Below are 17,412 nucleotides of genomic sequence, written 5' to 3' on the forward strand. Positions count from 1 at the left end.
AACAGGATGTTTTTTAGGACTGAATGACTTTACACAACTGAGAGAAGAAGAAAAAGATAAATCCTGATTGAGAAAACCTTGGCATCACGGAGAAGGAGGAAGCTTGGCTGTTCATGCAGGTGATCCTTAGCAGGAGAAAATTGAAGAGGATTGTTTGTCACATCAAACAGAAGGAAATAGTATTCTGTGCCCTGAAGAAGGTGAATGAAATCCTTAGGAGGATGAGATATGTGAAAAATACAAAAGAGAAGGATTCTGGGATGTGGGAGGGAACCAATTTCAAGAGGAAAGGTTAGACAAAAGGCTTACTTTTATTGGTAGAGGTGTTTGATCTATTTGCTTTTAATAAAAACCGAATCTGTGTAACAATCTTTCATTCTGGATACTCTTTCTTGGCAAAGAAAAAGAAATTGAGATAGCAGCATTTTCTGTTGCCAGATAGGTTTATGTTACGCTGTATATAAAGAACAAATTTAACCCTGTCCCATGTGTCAGGGTTTTATCCTATCGGTGTGTGCATATAAGGGATGTAGAAAGAATGTGATAATTATGGAGGTAGAAAAAGGTAGCTAGATATATAGGAATATGTGGAATTTGAAATGTTTGTTGCCTTTAAAAACAGTGCATTTTGTTTTAGTGTTACAAATACTGAATGACTTTTCTCTTTATTTTTAACAGACTCTGAAGGCAGATCCAGAAGAGCTGTTTACAAAACTGGAGAGAATTGGTAAGGGGTCTTTTGGTGAAGTTTTTAAAGGAATTGACAATCGGACTCAGAAAGTTGTTGCTATAAAAATTATTGACCTAGAAGAAGCAGAAGATGAAATAGAAGACATCCAACAAGAAATCACAGTGTTGAGTCAGTGTGACAGTCCATATGTAACTAAATATTATGGATCCTATTTAAAGGTAAGATACTCACAGATGGTGGCGATTTAATTTTATAAGTAATTCTTTTCCAGGCTATCCAGTTGTGCCTGTTTTTTTGGTGAGGTTTGTCAGACCTCAGTTAAAGAAAAATGTATTTCTGTCCTTTCAGTTCTAAAGAAAGAATGAGTTACTGTATTTTGTGAAGTATGTGACAGAACTTCATAGGAAAAAAATGCATGTCTTTTTCTGTTTCTGTACAAAAAACCCCTTAAATAACATGAGTTTGTTGAGCTCTAATATGTTTATATTCTCTTAATATTAGGTTATTTAAATTCAGAAAATTCAACCTAAGTCTACATTTGAATTATCAAAACATTAAAAGCAATGTAGCATCAGCTGTTTTGTAAAGCTTGAAATTTTTCGTCAGGGTTTGATTCCTGATCATTCTAAGCTATTAGGTTATCCTTCTGAGGAGACTGAACCTAGCCTTGATCTGAGTGATTTAAAAATTAAAATCTGAAAGTAAATTTTTTTGCACATTAGAGATAAGTAAAGCTAATGATGGAAGGCGTTTCTGTTAACTGTCTTGTGAATCTGTTTGCCTTTCCTCCCACTGCTATATTATTATTGTTGGGATTCAGTTTTAAGTGTGCCAGAAATCTTGCTCTTTTGTTTTGTTTTGCTTTTTTTGTTATTGGTTTTAATTGAATGGATGTAATGATTTATTACATCTTGAAGGTAGTGGAAATACCTGAAAGCATTTGGTATTACTTTATTCCTTTGGGCAGACTTTGTTCCCATCTCAATAGCTCTTTCTTTTACGACAGTGAGATGAGAATCTAGATAAGAGTTTGTCATCTTGGCAGGATTTGAAGTTAGAAGTAGGCATAAACACTTTAATTCAGTCTGCTTTTGCTTTTGTGGAAGTGCTCTATTTCTCAGAAAAGATGTGAAGGTTCTAAAAGGGGCACCCTGCTTTATCTCTGTATTTCTGAGATTGCCAGTTAGTTTTCAAAGAGAAAAGGACTTTTTCTGGATCCAGGAGATGCATTACTCAAGTGAGGGACAGTTTTTCTTTTCTTCCTTGTGCTCTGAACCAGTTTGCTTGGATATCTTATCAGTGAAGGGCTTTGTTAGTGATTTTTTAGACCTGATAACTTATTACCAGAACAGGACTTAGATGTTACGTATAGGTGTGATCTCAGAAGTATCAGAAGGCACTTAATGAGCACAGTAAATTGGATGAATTTTTCCTCATGGCTACTACTACTTTTGAAATTACACGGTCAAGGATTGATAGTTAAATGAATATGGCGACTCCAGCACTGTGCCTTTCTGGTCTGTCTGCTCTAAACAGTTGTAGCCCTTCCCTGTGACATTCCAGTTGTGTGAGCTGTCCCATCATGTCTTGGTAATCACAGTGAGATCAAAGCCTTGTGGCTGCGCACAGATCTCAAGTTCCTGCTGCTTGTTCCCTATACTGCCTTCATTGGTGTGCCGGCACTTCATGGAGGTGTTTGAGTGTATCTATGTCCCAGTAGGGGTGCAGGGAAATGTCACAGTCCTCTCCTCTTCTCCCACTTTTCCTAGTTCAAAGCTCACTTTACAAGGTTGGCCATTCTGGTGGCAAAGGCTTGTGTGACCTGTTTCATGAGGTGAGTTCCATCTCTTCCAATCAGCACAGTCCCAAACCAAAACCTTGTTGCCAACACCAGTGATGCAGCTGGTTGTTTACTTTGTAAATCCATCTACTTCTCCTTTTGTCATTGACCCAAACTGGGATAATCAAGGAGAAGACTACCTGGGCCTCCAGACCCTTGTCCATCATCTCCAGAGCTCTGAAATTGAATGTGATGGTTTCTAGTTACCCTTGGTGTCATTTGTACCCACATGAGAAACCAGCAAGGGGTATTAGCTCTTACAGGATAAGAAATAGAATATAAGAAAAAGTCTGATGGGAAAACCTCTTATTAATTTTAAAAATGTGTAATAACAATGGGGCTGAAAAAGAAAATCCAGTGTTCAAATTTGAACTACGTGAATGTCAATGTTTTTTGAAGGTGTTATGGCAGTGGTTGCTTTTCCTGATGGAGGATGAGAGGAGATTGTAGGGCTCTGAGCCCTGAATGAGTTTGGCTGGGTCGAAGTGCCAATAGGGATATTTATGCTTATTGTTGTGAGGGGGACCCTCTGATACCTTCCACATGCCTTTTTCTGTTCAGTGTAGTAGCCTGTGAGTTTTTCAACTTGTGTCAGCTTTCTATGATACTGCACCAACAGTGGCTGTGTATGACTGAGTTACTTTTGCCATGAAGTACATCTCTTTCTACAGTTAGTAGAATGTGCAACTACTCATGGACTCATGGCTTCAGTTCTTTGTGAATGTGTGTTGTTTGTAAGACACTTGGTACTACAGAACTTTTGGTCTTCAAAACGAAAAGCTCATTTCTTTATGCTGTTAAAAATTAATGTGTGGTGGTTATTAGGTGATGCTGAAATGGTAGAATCTTTGCAAAGGCAACATTTTGCAGTTCTGTTTGCTTTCTAAAATAAGAGTCAGGTCTTGTTATCAGAGATGTGTCATCACATATATACACACACACAAAAGGGACTATGTTAATATTTCAATGAATTGGTTCATATTCTTGGCTAGAAATCTAAGTTTATTTGCTGCAGGTATCTGTTGTATTTGGAATCCAGGACTGCTATATGTAGTTCTAAGGGTCTGACTGTCTTTTAACTCTAACAGTGTAGATAATCCGTCACTGAGTACGTTTAACACATTAATTTTTCCATGTGTTGAGTGATCAAGAGACATGATTTCTTTTGTGATTGGACAGTTTAGCACTAATTACAAGAAAGATAGTAATGTCTTCTCAGAGAACAAACTTCTTTGAAGTAAGCGAGTGGAAAACAATAAGATCTCAGTTTATATTGCCAACCGTTTCACCATTTATTATCCTGTGGTCTGTGCAGCCTCATGCATGTTGACCATGTGTCTGGTGGATGTTGGATAGAAAGAGGTACTGTTTATAGGGAACTCTTAATTTGATTTTCTGTTAATTATTTTTGGCGGACAGATCGATGTTGTCTTTGGAATTGCTATCCTTTCTCTGGTAGGCAGAATGTTTTGGGCTTGAGTTTTTTAATATTTGGGTTCTTTTAAAATAAATTGGATCACCTGTTTCTGAGAAATCTTTATATTGTTCTTCATTCTGTGTTATTCCACACCTTCTTCCATTAAGCTATGTGATTTTACGTGCCAGTGTGTCCAGGAACCTGTTGCTTGAAATTTTAGAAGGCTTATATAATACTGCTGTGCTTGTCTGAGGCCTCATGCTGTCTTGAGTTGATGTGAGAAGAGCTTGTCAAGCTCTTCTTGTCTACTGCATGATATACATAGTAGGACAGCTTGAAATAACTATTGCAATTTAATGAGTTAATGAAAGTTACTTTGTTCTAGCAATTTACTTTTTAAAAACATTGTTTAATTTCTAGGTTCTATCTGGAATAGTGTGATATAGCCAAAAGCCTTGTTAAATTTCCTTACTCTACAATTCTCTGTATATACTAATTGAATACTTTGGAAATGTGTTTTCTTTATAGCAAATTCTTCTTTCATATCCAGAGACTAAGCCATATCTGTTCATATGAAATATTACTGCTTTAGCACAGTGAGTCTTAAATAAGAAGCAGCTTATTGCTCCCATAAAGCAAGTCTTGCATTCCCTCTAGACTTTGTTCCGTGTGTCTGTTGCTGGAGGTTTGTGTGCAGTTGCTGTGGTCAGAGTTCATGCAAACAGAGCAAAAGCAATAGTGAAGTGGTATCAGTTTAGGTTGTCATTCTGAATATAAGTTTATTTGTGGTACATCTTTCTGTCAGAAATCAAGATGTATTTATATAAAACAGAAATGCCCTTTTCTGAAAGCATTGTATTTTTAAATACGAAGTCTTAATGTTCCCATTCTATTGGGAAAAAAGGTCTTCTGTCTACTGTAGAATATAAGAAGTAACTGCAATGTTGCTCTTAAAGCAAATTGCAGTGTCATGGTTTACATGGGTGCATTTATCTACAGGGATTGCCATTCCTTATCTGCCATGGTGTGTTAAAAATGTGTAGCAATGTTGCTTGCTGTCTTCCAAATGAAAGGTTTATCTGTTCCTTTATGATCTGATTAAATGCTCCAAGGATAGAAGAATTGTAGTTCTTTTTAGATCCTTATAGAATTAATTAATGAAACTTCTCTGGGTCTATTTACTTCTTTAGACTTTAGGTTAACAGCATCCACATTCTTCCTTGTAATGGATTAGGGATTCTTTTGTTTTTGTTAATTTTTAGAAAATTTCTTAGAAATTTGGCTGAAATTTGCTATCTCTTCTGAGTTTTGCTGTGCTTTAAATAGGAAGTATTGCTATGCTACTTATTCTAAAAGTTTTGCAGTCTAGAAGCTTGTCAGCTCTGCCTTTTGCATCTTACTCTGCTTTACCAATTTTTCAAGAGCTTAGTTAGATTTGGTTGTGTGGTTGCTTCTCCTGTCCTTGTTGTTTGAAATCTGTTTTATTTTCAAGATTCACATGCCTCTCTGATAATGTTTCTTCAGTTTTGTTAATAACTTTTAGTATTGCTTTATTATAACTTAATAATGTTTTTATATTTCTTGCTCTTGTCTTATTATTTAGAAATATGTGAGCAAGTTAATTTGTGTTTATATTTAAAACACTGAAGATTAAAGACCCTTGACTTTTTTGTATATATGTATATGTACCTTACTCTCAAAGCTTAGGTTAATAAATGTATATGGTGAAAAGCTGAGATTGATGTATTTATATGTATGTGTATGTTGAAAATTCTTTCATTTCCTTGTCTTAGTCTTCTATACATATGTATGTAATGGCAGAGCAAATAATTTATAAGTAGTTTCATCGTTCATTGTAACTAGGTGCAAGTGATATCAAACTGGTATTGAAGTAGTCTTGTAGTATGTCTTTTAAAAATATTACTGTATTTTAAAAAATATACTGTCTCTAAGCTTGCGTTTCTTCATCCTTCAAATATATTTTTCTAGCACACTTTGGAGCTTCAGGGAATACCCTCTTTTGAACTGTTTAAATTTATTGACCCAAGAAGAATAAGACTCAAAGTATATTTCCCCCTTTATTTCACACAGACAGCTTCCCATTTTATGAATGTATTTTAAGAATTTAAAAAAAAAAAAATTATAGGAAGCAGTGATAGAAGGTTCAGAAAGGATAGCTGCCAATAATTTTAAATTTAGGCTTTGTTACATAAAACCCATATGGGTTTTTATTTTATATCTAAGATACAATATACCTACTGCTGAAAGTCAAGCTGGTGTTTCTATAGATAGCAAGAAAACAGAAAATAGCTTCTGGTTAACTTTTATGAGTGACGGAGTCTACCCTAATAAAAAAAAAGTGCTTTTATGAAGTTTAATTAACTGAACTTTGTAGTACAAAGAGTTCTGGCAAATAAACTCCAGCAAGAAAAAAAATTATTTATGAAAAATGGTGATTCTGAAATTAATCTGTGGTTTTATTTTTGGTAATCAGATGAATGTAAGGTTGGTAAGCAGTGCTGTGGCTGAGCCAAAGCAAGTGTTGTATTGGTTAAGGCTTTGGTATACACAGGATCAATGATACTCTTCTTGGAATAACGTGGCCAGTTCACAGTGGGCTGGAAAACTGCAATGCAGCCAGTAAAGAACTTCTCAGGAACAGTTCAAGGTTTGGAAAGCCTGTGTTCTGGAGGATGACTGAAGTTCAGGCTAGGTTTTGTTTTTTTTAGAGAAGGTTGGAAGTGATTCAGTGTGTATATAGCAAAGGCTTTCTGTGTTTAAGTGCTGATGGTTTAGTGCTTTCTAATCAGTTACGCCAAAATATGACAAGATGTATTTGCTGAATGGTGAGGATAAGCAAATTTCATCTGATAATCTCATGTGCTGTTATAAAGGGAAGACAGCTTAAATATTGGAACAGCTTGTGTGAGGTGGGTTTTATGCCAGTAGCAGGTTTTGGAGGGTTTTTAGATCAGTATTTGCTGAATTTAAAGAAGCTTGAGCTCGAATGCTTTAGGAGACTCATGAACTTTAATGTGGATGTGTTGAATATTCTAGCTAATGTAACTTTGAATTTGAGTGTTTATGTGGGACTTTAAACTTACTGAAGTTGATGTTCTTTTGCTTTACAGGTTTAACTGGTTTACTTTAACATTTTTAAGCATCTCTGAACTGATGTGACCTTAAATGTGTGCTGTGGGTCAGTCAGAAGTTAATGGACTTGGTGCGTTCTGTTGTCATTTGATGTAACATACAGCCTGTAACAGGTTTCTTCATGCTTATCCGGGTGGGAGAGTGGGACTGAGATTTTTCCTGCTTAACTTTAAGACTATAGAATCCACTTCAACAGGGGCTGCTGCCTCAGCACAGGGAGAAGTGAAACATGTGAGTAGTTTCCTGATGATCCATCGTTGTGCTTTGTGCCCAGCCCCACAGCAGCAGCTAGTGCCCTTGCAAACTACAGTCCCTGAACTTTGGATGGGCATTAGAACCAGAGTCATAAAATTGTTAAACTTGGAGAAGACCTTTCAAGATGAGGCCCAGCCATCAACTTAGCACCACAACTGCCATGTTCACCATTAAATCATGTCTTCATGTTTTCTGAACACTTTCGGGGGCGGTGACTACTGCTTTCCTGGGTACTCTCTTCCAGTGCTTTACAATCCTTTCTGTGAAGAAATTTTTTCTAGTATCTCATCTAAATCGCTGCCTGGTGCAACTCAAGGCCATTTCCTCTCATCCTGTCACGTGTTACCTGGGAGAAGAGACCGACTCCCACCTCACTGCAGCCTCCTTTCAGGTGGTTGTAGAGAGCAATAAGGTCTTCCTTGAGCCTCCTTTTCTCCAGGCTAAACACTCCTAGCTCCCCCAGATGATCCTCATGAAACTTGTGCTCCAGACCCCTTCCCTAGCTCCAGTGTCCTTCTCTGGACTCATTTAGGCAGGATTAAATGAAAAAAACTGTAACTATCTTCCTTTTTGCCTGGTATAATTGCAGCCATGTTGTCATCATTGCATTTTGTGAGGGGTTGAGGTGGTGGAGTGCCTTCTTCGTTCTCTAGACCAAAGCTAGAAGGAATTGTCTTCACTTGTAGGAATTCCTGCAGATGGAATGAGAGGAAGGCTGGGGTTGCAAATTCTGTTATTGTGGCAATGTTGAGAGCAAAATGAGACCCACTTTCCTGTGATCAAGCCTGTGTTCTGGTATGCTTACTTTTCTTCTGAAGCCCCGTAACCCTCTGTTCTCATTAGGCAGCTCTAGCCTGCAGAGAAGTTGAATGAGTGTTGCCTTCATTTGTCCACAGTAAATGTGGAAGTGACATGTGGCTGGACAGCTCAGAAGGAGGTGGCAAGAAGGTTTCTGCAATGGTTCTGATAGGCTCTCAGATCTTGTCAGTCTACTGATTGAAAAGAACACGTAGAAAGCTTGCACTGATAGACCCTCCCAGTAACCATAAATAAGACAAAGGCAAAAGGATACCAAAGAACCCATAAACTCTGTTTCTAGAGTCATGTTGTTTTGCTGTGAAGTCCTGTTTTCATATTTAAAATAGTTTGGTCCCTTCTTATTTCAGAGATGTTACCTTGAAGTCTGAACCTTTGTTGCCCATAGTCTTTACTACTTCTGTCTTTCCTTGTAGTCATTTGCTGTGCCTTAATGAGAAAAGAGTCACTTGTTTACATTGTCTTTATTCAAAGGTACTGTTTCGAACTGTGCTTTTTGAAACTTGTTATTCCAGTATTTTCCTTCAGCAGTTGAAGGGATTATTATCACTTTCTGGAATCTGCATCGTATTGCCCTATTTTTTCACATCTGTTGAAAAATCTACCTAGTAAACAATGGTGACTTCAAGAATTTTCCTGTTCATCAGTGTAATCAGTTCTGCACTTTTAGCCTTTTATGGCTAAATAATTCTTACTGTACAAGTACATCAAGGCTGGGAAGCATCACCTAGTATATCTCAAAGAAAACTGAGAGCCTGTAGTAGCTATGTTTTGTATTTTGTCTAAGTACTTAACTGTATGATGTTATTCTGATCTTGTTTTTAATAAAAATTTAGAAAACTTAATGTAAAATATCGTTCTTGGGAAGTAATATGTTTGTATTGTCCTTGTGATGGCCTTAAATGCTGCCTTTATACTGCTGTGGTTGCTGACCTCTGTATGGTATGTGTGTAATTTCACATCTCAGTCAGTACCTGCTTTTAGGCAGATCTAACAGGTATGAAGAATAGGCAGCAGCAGTATCTTGTTCCCCATCCTGCTTATGTGTTTCTGCCATTTTACTTGTGTTGGATCTGTCGGCTGCATCATGACTTGGTTCACCTGGGAAACAAGTTTCCTCAATGTCTTCTCCCATCCCTTCCAAAAACAACCTGGCTCTTGAAAAGAGCAAACCCCAAACACTAACCAATCAGCCAGTTCTGACCTGTATCTACAGAACTGCTAGGTCAGGTGCAAAAAAAAATAATTTAAAAAATGGTAGACTCGAGTGGCCTAAAAACTGGGAGGTGGGGGGAGAGAAAAGGACCACAGTTTTTGGTAATGGCTTGCTTCTAGATTAGCTGTAACATGAAGCCCTGTATTATTTTGGCCATACAGATCAGGATGACATAGCATTGCTTTCTAACCATATGTAATCTTGTGTCAAATGTCCTTCTGTAACTTGTGTGTTAACTGCTACCCTTGTTGCTGAAATAATTAAAAAGAGTATTAATATGGCATTGAGATGCAAGCTTGTTGCTGCAAAGGGGAGGTCCTTGCAAGTAGTCACAGGGGCTGTTGGAACTTTCAGTAAAGTGATTCAGCTCACTGAGTAGGCAGGGGACTAATCACCTCTTTTTTATTTATATTTTTAAGTCTTTTATCTTAAGGATTAGAGCATTGTACACTGATGGTTCAGATTAGTCTAAAGTTTTATGCAAGACCACTGCCAATACATTGTTTATGAAGCTTCTTCCATCAGCCAACTGTAGAGCTGAAAAAAGAGAGAGTGTGTATGTATTTATGCCCAGGCTTAGGTGCATTAGTTCTGTGGGCTGGTTCCCCATTTTTTTCTCAGATAGACTTCCTGGCACAAAGCTTGTCATCTAGAATGTGGTTAGTCCTGCCATCAGGTGGCTGCCAGTCTATTAATCTGATGTTCTCATGAACCTCTAAAACATTTTGGTTGAAAACTTCTTTACCTACCTCTGTCATAATCTGGTGCACTTACACAGTTATTATGTTTTTGTTGCATTTTTAATGTGAATGTTAGATAGTCTATATTGCTCAGATAACTTTCTTTTACTTAAGTATACTTTGGCATTTATACAAATTTTGGGTCAAATTTCTTACTCTAAGTGTCCATGTGGTCTGTATGCACATAGTTGTATAAAAGCAGAAGAGTCATGTTCTTTACACTTAAGGGAACATTATGGCATGTTGCAGAGTGTGTTGGTAAGCATTTTTAAATGTTTGAGTGTTGAACTCTCAGAAACTGTTATTTGGAAAAAGTTGGTTAGACTCAGAAATACTGAACTTCAAAAGGGAAGTTTCCCAGTGAATAGGTTTAAGGAATGTATTAGTTCTAAAACATTGCAGTTCTTGTATTCAGTAGCCAGTGTTTTCAAACAAGTTCTTAAGGTTCTTTCATTATACTATTAAATTCTAAGCTGTTGCGTAACTGTTGGGATAAAAATGATCATATGGAGGTACGGAGCTTTCTCCCTTTCTGCTTCCTTCAACAGTTCCTTGAAACAGCAAATTGTAAGAACAAAACAAAAACATAAAAGAGGAAGGCAGTATGGAAATTATTTATGTGAATAGAAGGTGTTTTTACCAGTAACTAGAGTCAGGGTAAAATTTGTAAAGGCAAAAAGTGGAAAATAATAAAGGGTTTCCAGAAAAATGTTTTTCAGGGACTGAAATGATGAGCTTGACAGAAATCTGACTTGAACATCCTGAGCTATTGTAGTGTTGATACATGTGTACAACTCCATTAGTAGTAAGAGTTTTGAAGAAGGATTGGCCTATGTGTGTTCTGTAAAGGGAGTAGTGGAATTTAGTAGCATGTGAATGCAAAAGGGGTAGGAAAAGAGGGTTATAGCTTGATAGGCTGCAGAGCAGGAGTGCAAAAGATGTTGGAAATTGTGGTAAGTGGTAAAAAAGGGATTAAATCAATGACCTATGAAGTAAATCTGATCTGTAACTTGAATTTTGAATTTAATTTGATGTAACGGCTAAACAGGAACAGATGTAAGCATTAGAGCAAGTGATTTTGGGCAATGGAGAAGGGGTTTGTGTGCCTCGTATTTGCTGTTGGAAGTTTTTTTCTGGTATAGAGGAGGGAGTAATTATAAACCCCCTGTGTCCTATTGATGTGAACTACTCCAGTGAAGAAGGTTTAAGATAGACAGAGATAAAGAATTCTGTAAACTAATGCTGATTTACTTTTGGTTCCAATTTCTTTATTTGCTTTTGCTTCCAATTTTCCGTTTTGGGACCTTGTACAGTTCATCAATAACCAGATTCACTCAGTAAAATTCAGTTCCATTTGGAGCTTTGATTAAGGGTTACATTTTTGTATTTCTTGCCTTCTTGGTGACTATTCATAAGAGGTGAGTAGATGGTCTGTTGGGATTGCCATAGGACCACGTAAGTCACTCATTAATCTTTCTGTGTCTCTGTAAGTGGATTTCCTGGGAAAAGATCTACCCCAGTTAGTAGTTAGGTTCCCCCCCCCCCCCCATAAGGCAATGCCTTGGTAGATACGGTTATGAAGTAGTTATTTGCCTGGTGGACAGGGAAGGGAAGGATGATTCTTATCAGCTCCACTAAGAATAAAAAATGTAAGTTAAAAGGATAGTGGCTGTAAGGGACAGGATTTTTTACTCTTCCACCAATGTGTTATGAAGCGAGGAAGGGGAAAGTGGCTGTAGGCAGGTGGGAATAGGAAGAGTATGGGTTCGTGTACACTTAGTGTTCCAAAGTAGTGGTTACCCATTCCTTTATGAGTGAAATGTGTGCTGTTGTTCTGTTGTTGTCCAAGTTTCTTGCATTTGCTGGCTAAGAGCAGCCAGTTCAAGAAATATGTGTCTATATGCTTCTACTATAATATACTTTGGTAGAAGTTATAAATCCAGATCGCCCACTAGTTTGCAGCTCTGGGAAATCATGTGCTTAATATGACATGCCTAGGCTTGTGACAGCTGGGCTATAAAGAATCATTTCTATGGTGAAGGGCATGTGCCCAGGAAATGTGCCAAGGAGGCTGTGAATATGGACACTGTTAGAGATGACTCACACTACGGAAAACATGGAGCTTGTGGCTTTAGCATGTTGGCATGCAAACACAAAAGTCTGCTAAATGCCCTGCAGAAGGAATCTTTATTCAGCACTGTGATAGAACATTCATTGTTGTGGGTTTTTTTCCAAGCAAGCGGCTCTGCAAGCCCTATTACAACTAGCTTATGGCAAAAGGGATGCATTTAAAGATTAATTGTATACTACTGTAGTGATTGCAAGAGGTAATTGTTGAAACGTGTCTGCTGCATTAGATAGTAGACTTGACTAGTATGTATGTCTAGGAATTAAAATGTGACATTTTTTCTTGAGACCTGAAGAAGGCAGGAGTTTCAGAGCATTGGAGAATGATTCCAAAGGCAAACAGCTTTTTTTATACATGTATTCATGCATAAAATACTGTGTACTGAGGTGGTTCTGCTTAGTCTGAAGTGTCATGTTACCTGTGTTTTTCATGGACTTCACAGAGTCCAAACTGGAATGAACAGTTCTTTACTTAGTTTCTGTTCTGCATTGGCTACCCAGCAGATGCCTTTATTTTTTCCTTCGTGGTTGAACATGTTAGATGGCTGACAAACCTTGATTAAAGGACATAAATGCGCCACATGCAAAACCACAATGATTTCTTTGATTGCAGGGACCTTTTGGCCAGCTTGCAGTAAGGACTTGTGTTTAGAAGAGAACCTTTGGGCTCATCTGTATCTCCCTCCCCTCAAAGGGATGGCAGCCCCAGGACAGCTAGCATTCATCCTGACGCCAAGAGACTTCAAAGGAGGTAAGCGCCTCAGAAATGCTCCCCAGCCAAAATACTTGTCAGTCCTGCACCCCAGCGAGGTAATATTCTTTACTATAGCATTGCCATCATTCATGGCTCCTTCGTGACAATTTTTTTAAGAAATCTATGGGGTCTAATCTGCTGGTTGCAGCCCCCTTAAGATTCCCAAAGTTGTCTGTCGCTGTCGATTTGCCTAAGAATGTGCCCCCAGTGGAAGGGAAAAAGATATGTTACACTTCTGGGGTATAACTCAGACATATGCTCCCATCATTCCCTTAGTTTTTTGTTTTCATATTTTGGATGAGGTTCAAACTTGAGCTTTTCTCAATTCATGACTGTTAAGGTTAAAGTTGGAGGAAGAACAAAAAGAAATCAAAACCAAGCACTGCTTACTTAGCACAGTTTTAAACCTGTTTTTAAAATAGATTTCTGAATTATCGCTTTATATCCAGATGATTTCCACCCAAGTCTTTGTGTGCTTGAATTTCTAGTGAGCATTATTCCAGAAAAGTTCTGTAGAAATAAATTACTGGATTTTACTCTCCTTGAGGGAAATATGTCCTTAGGAATTATTTTTCCATGTTAGAGATGCTACCTACATGAAGCACAGTCTTCCAAATGCCTATGGAAAAGTAATTTAGTGGAGAAAGCAATTTAAAATAAACAGAAGTTTACTTTGATATCATAAATTTAAACACAAAATGCCCATGGTAGCTTTTTAAAATTTATTTTTTTGTAAAAGCCGACTTTCAAGGAGTGACTTCCACCCCTTCTCCACCTAAATCAGGTGAATTGTATGAATACTCAGCTCTAGATCTTTCTTTTCACATTCTTATTCCAGTATATTATATATATCATGTATATTTTATATATGTATATATATATATATATATTATAGTATATTCCAGTATATTCTTATATATGAAAACTAAGAATATGACTGGCATCATAAGGAAGAACCGTCTAGGGGTTTTGCTGTGTTGGTTTTTTTCTTTTCTTTTAGTGGGAATATTTGGGCATTAGTGAAGATGTTCATATGTTTGCTGAACAGGTACTAATTTTTTTTTTTTTTTTGAAGGGGGGGTGGATTTGGAGAGTATAGTTGGCACTCAGACCATTTAAGCTTTATCTATTAGTAAGTCCTGTAAAATTTTGCCTTGTTTTTTCCATCTATGATGAGAGTATATTACTTAGCTGTTGGACTGACTTCTTTAAACCTAAATAAGAGGTATCTGATTATGTAGAGCACTTTTAATACCCGCCATCTAGCCATTCTTACTGGGCTCTACCACATAAGCATAAAGGTTCTGTAGATTGTAACTTAAATATATTGAGGTAGTAAAGAAGTGAATTGCCCTGGAAAATAACATCATGCCTAATTCTACACTTACATATGGGGAAGAGATTTGCCCATGGATATTCTGAATAATTAAAATGTTTATAGGTCCTGACTTTGCTGATAGATCAAATCAGCTTGAGTTTTGCTTGACTGTGTTCAAACGAAGCTTGGTTGTTGGTTTTTATTGGTTGGAGGATTTTTTTTGTGTTTGGTGGTTTTATTCCTCAGATTATTCTATGATTCTTTTACAGTAGTCAGCTTCCTTAGTTTTGCTGGAAAATTTTCTTTTGTAATCTTCTACACTTCTTACATTATTTAACTCTAGGAATTTGAGATTTTTTTCTTAATATGCAATCTTATCACAGTGTCTTATTTCTATACGTCTTCTTCTGGTGTTCAAAAAGGCAAAAAAAAATTCAACTTCAAAGAAGGAATCTTTTAGAAGACTACAGATCTTTTGCTGGGAATTATTCTGACACGTCTTTCTTATCTCTACAAGACATTACTGAATGTGCTGGCATGAGCAGTAGTGCACTGCAGTAAATATTACTGGGTTCATTCTCTTCCTTTAAGACAAACTATATTACAGATGTAGTTTATTAATGGATTGCCCTCCCTGTGAGCAGATGAGAAGGAAACAAAGGCAACTTTCCTTTCCTTCATTTGGTCTGCCTTTTACTGTCAGTGAAAGTGGAGGTGATTTTGTTTGTGGGGTTTTTTTGGGGGGGGGTTTTGTTTGATTTTTGTTGTTGTTGTTTGGTTGGTTTGGTTTTTTGTGGGGGGATATTTTTAAATAAATTTGGTCTTATGCCTGCTTCTCTAGAAATTCAGCAAGGAAGAGTAGAAACAGGACTGAGAATTGCTAGACCGCTTTCTAGTCTAAAAGTGTCTGTTGATGGACATTGCTTCTGGTAAAATGAGACACCTAGCTATAGGCAGAAAGTGTTATATTATTTGGAGGCTCTGGAATTCATGAAATACTTAAAGAATTCCTTTTAAAGGTGAATCTAGTTACTGTTATTGTCAGTTTTTCCTGGAGAAAGCTGATGTTCAAAGCAACATTCTTTCTCTTTGGAGCCTTTCAAATTGATAGTAGAACTCTTTCATTTAGAAAGCAAAATCAATTTAAACTGTTTTCTTTAGTAGTATACGAGATGATCTACTTTGGAATGGCAAGATCATTAGTCATACTTTCTTGATTAATAGTTAATCTGTATTTCATAGCATCTGCTCTTGGTCCTCTAACACCTCAAAACCCCTAGGTGGTATATTAATTTGCAAGGTTAAAGATAACTAATTCATGGTGTCTGTTGGTGTTTCAGTAATTTTTTACCTTTCTAAGAAAACAGGACAGTACTTGAAGATTCTGCTCTAAGACATGAATTGTTAGTTGTGTCAGGGTGGAGAGGGAGAGGACAGTTTATCCAGAGAATGTCTTTGGTGGCCAAGAAGAAAACCTTTGTATGTGTAGTGTCATTATCTCATAAAATAGTTTCTCTTGTTCTTTGAAACCAACAATCATCTTTCCATGCCATCTGACTTTCAAGTGCTTTGAAACAAGTGTCTTTAGAAAATACTAGAGTTTGGTTTTGCTTAATGAAATCTGTAATAACATAAGCAAATAGCTTTCAAATAAAACACCGATCTATATAATTTCATGTTGTTGTAGTAGTAGGAATTAGATGAAAGAACATTAGCAGATGATTAGATTGTCAAAGAAAAGTTCAAGTAAAGGATTAGCTGCACTGTGGAACTCTGTGCTCCATAGGAAGTGTTGGAATAATGGTGGTATTCTTACTCCTTGTTAATGAGGCTAAAAAATTTCTGTTCTTTCAGATATGGAGAAAAAAATACAGTGCTTACTGAGATTGCCTTCAAGAACAAACTATACTGTCTTAGAAAGATGTGTGTTAGCATAAAAGGTATTTTTTTCTGTCTTTGTCTTCTGTGAAGACAATTCCAAAAACTTTTGAAAGCATTATAGCCTTTCCCTGATAGCTGTTAAACAGCCATAGGACTGTAATTTTGGAATAATAGGAGTGATCTGTCCATTTGCAGTGGAAAGGACTTTATTTACTACTTACACTAACAGAATTGGGTACCTGTAGTGTTCGAATTTTGGAGAAACTTAATTTGAGTATCTGACTTTTGATATCAGTGATTCTATCCTTTGTCACATCCTTGCTGCCTGTTGAAAGAGTTATTCTATGGCATTGAGCAATCAGACTGGCATCTGGATAGGCTGCTGGAAGTTCAGAGATGCATTGCTTGCCTTCTGTCCCTTTCCAAGGATTGTGTACTTAGAAGAATGGAATGAAAGAGCAGATAGTGTTACACTCCTCATTCTATGCTGTCAACATATGGCAGCACTGAGTGTAGTTCTGATTAGATGTAAATTGAGCCAAAAATATATAATATGTGTGTGTATATATATATATGTAACATTTATAATTAGTCAAAAAATGACAAGAATTGAGGCCATGAGGTAGATCTGAATTGTATTCCTTAGCAAAATTGTTCATTTGCTGAATAACAGTAATAGCCACCCTGTAGTTACTCCTGAAGAACTCAGTTTTGGCAGTTGGTATCTGTTCTAATAATAATCTGTGGGTCTACAAATTGAACAGTCAGCTGTTGGAAAGTTTGCAAATCCCGATGAATTTCAAGGATCTAATGGCAATACATCAACTCATAGGTGTCCTCTCTAAAGCCTTAAATAATTATTTTCTTGTATGTGTATTATTTGTTATGATAGTATGAGCTCCAGGGAAAGGACATTTACAATATTTTGGAGGTCTTGGTACTTCTTGATACATGTTTTCAGATTTGAGACAGTTGGTGACCTTTAGTGTTGTGGAAAGTTTTGGGAGCAGGAACCACAAGTATGTAAATGCCATTTCCTGTCGCTGGCGGAATGCATCATTTATGGCATCATACCAAATGTAATTTTTTTGTGCTTGATCTGTATCTTTGTATGTAATCTCCCAATATCCATGTGTGTTAATAAATAATGAGAGCTCAAATACCGGGGTTCTTCATCTTGTATAATGACATAGTGGCTACAGTT

General features: G+C 37.0%; 1 protein-coding gene across 3 annotated transcripts in view; it reads left to right on the forward strand.

The window, feature by feature from the left end:
* STK24 (serine/threonine kinase 24) overlaps nucleotides 1-17,412 on the forward strand; it is a 54,009-nt gene that overhangs the window by 13,085 nt on the left and 23,512 nt on the right. For 2 of the 3 annotated variants that reach the window (XM_042043446.1, XM_042043455.1), the window contains exon 2: nucleotides 679-909. In XM_042043446.1, the coding sequence (XP_041899380.1) occupies nucleotides 679-909 (231 nt within the window). Of the gene's footprint in view, nucleotides 1-678; nucleotides 910-14,027; nucleotides 14,058-17,412 lie in introns of those variants that run through there. The other variant, XM_042043463.1, reaches the window with a different exon arrangement.

This window comes from Corvus kubaryi, unplaced genomic scaffold, assembly GCF_017639235.1.
Source record: "Corvus kubaryi isolate FWS band 111438036 unplaced genomic scaffold, C.kubaryi_AGA036_p1.0 133, whole genome shotgun sequence".
Lineage (NCBI taxonomy): Eukaryota > Metazoa > Chordata > Aves > Passeriformes > Corvidae > Corvus > Corvus kubaryi.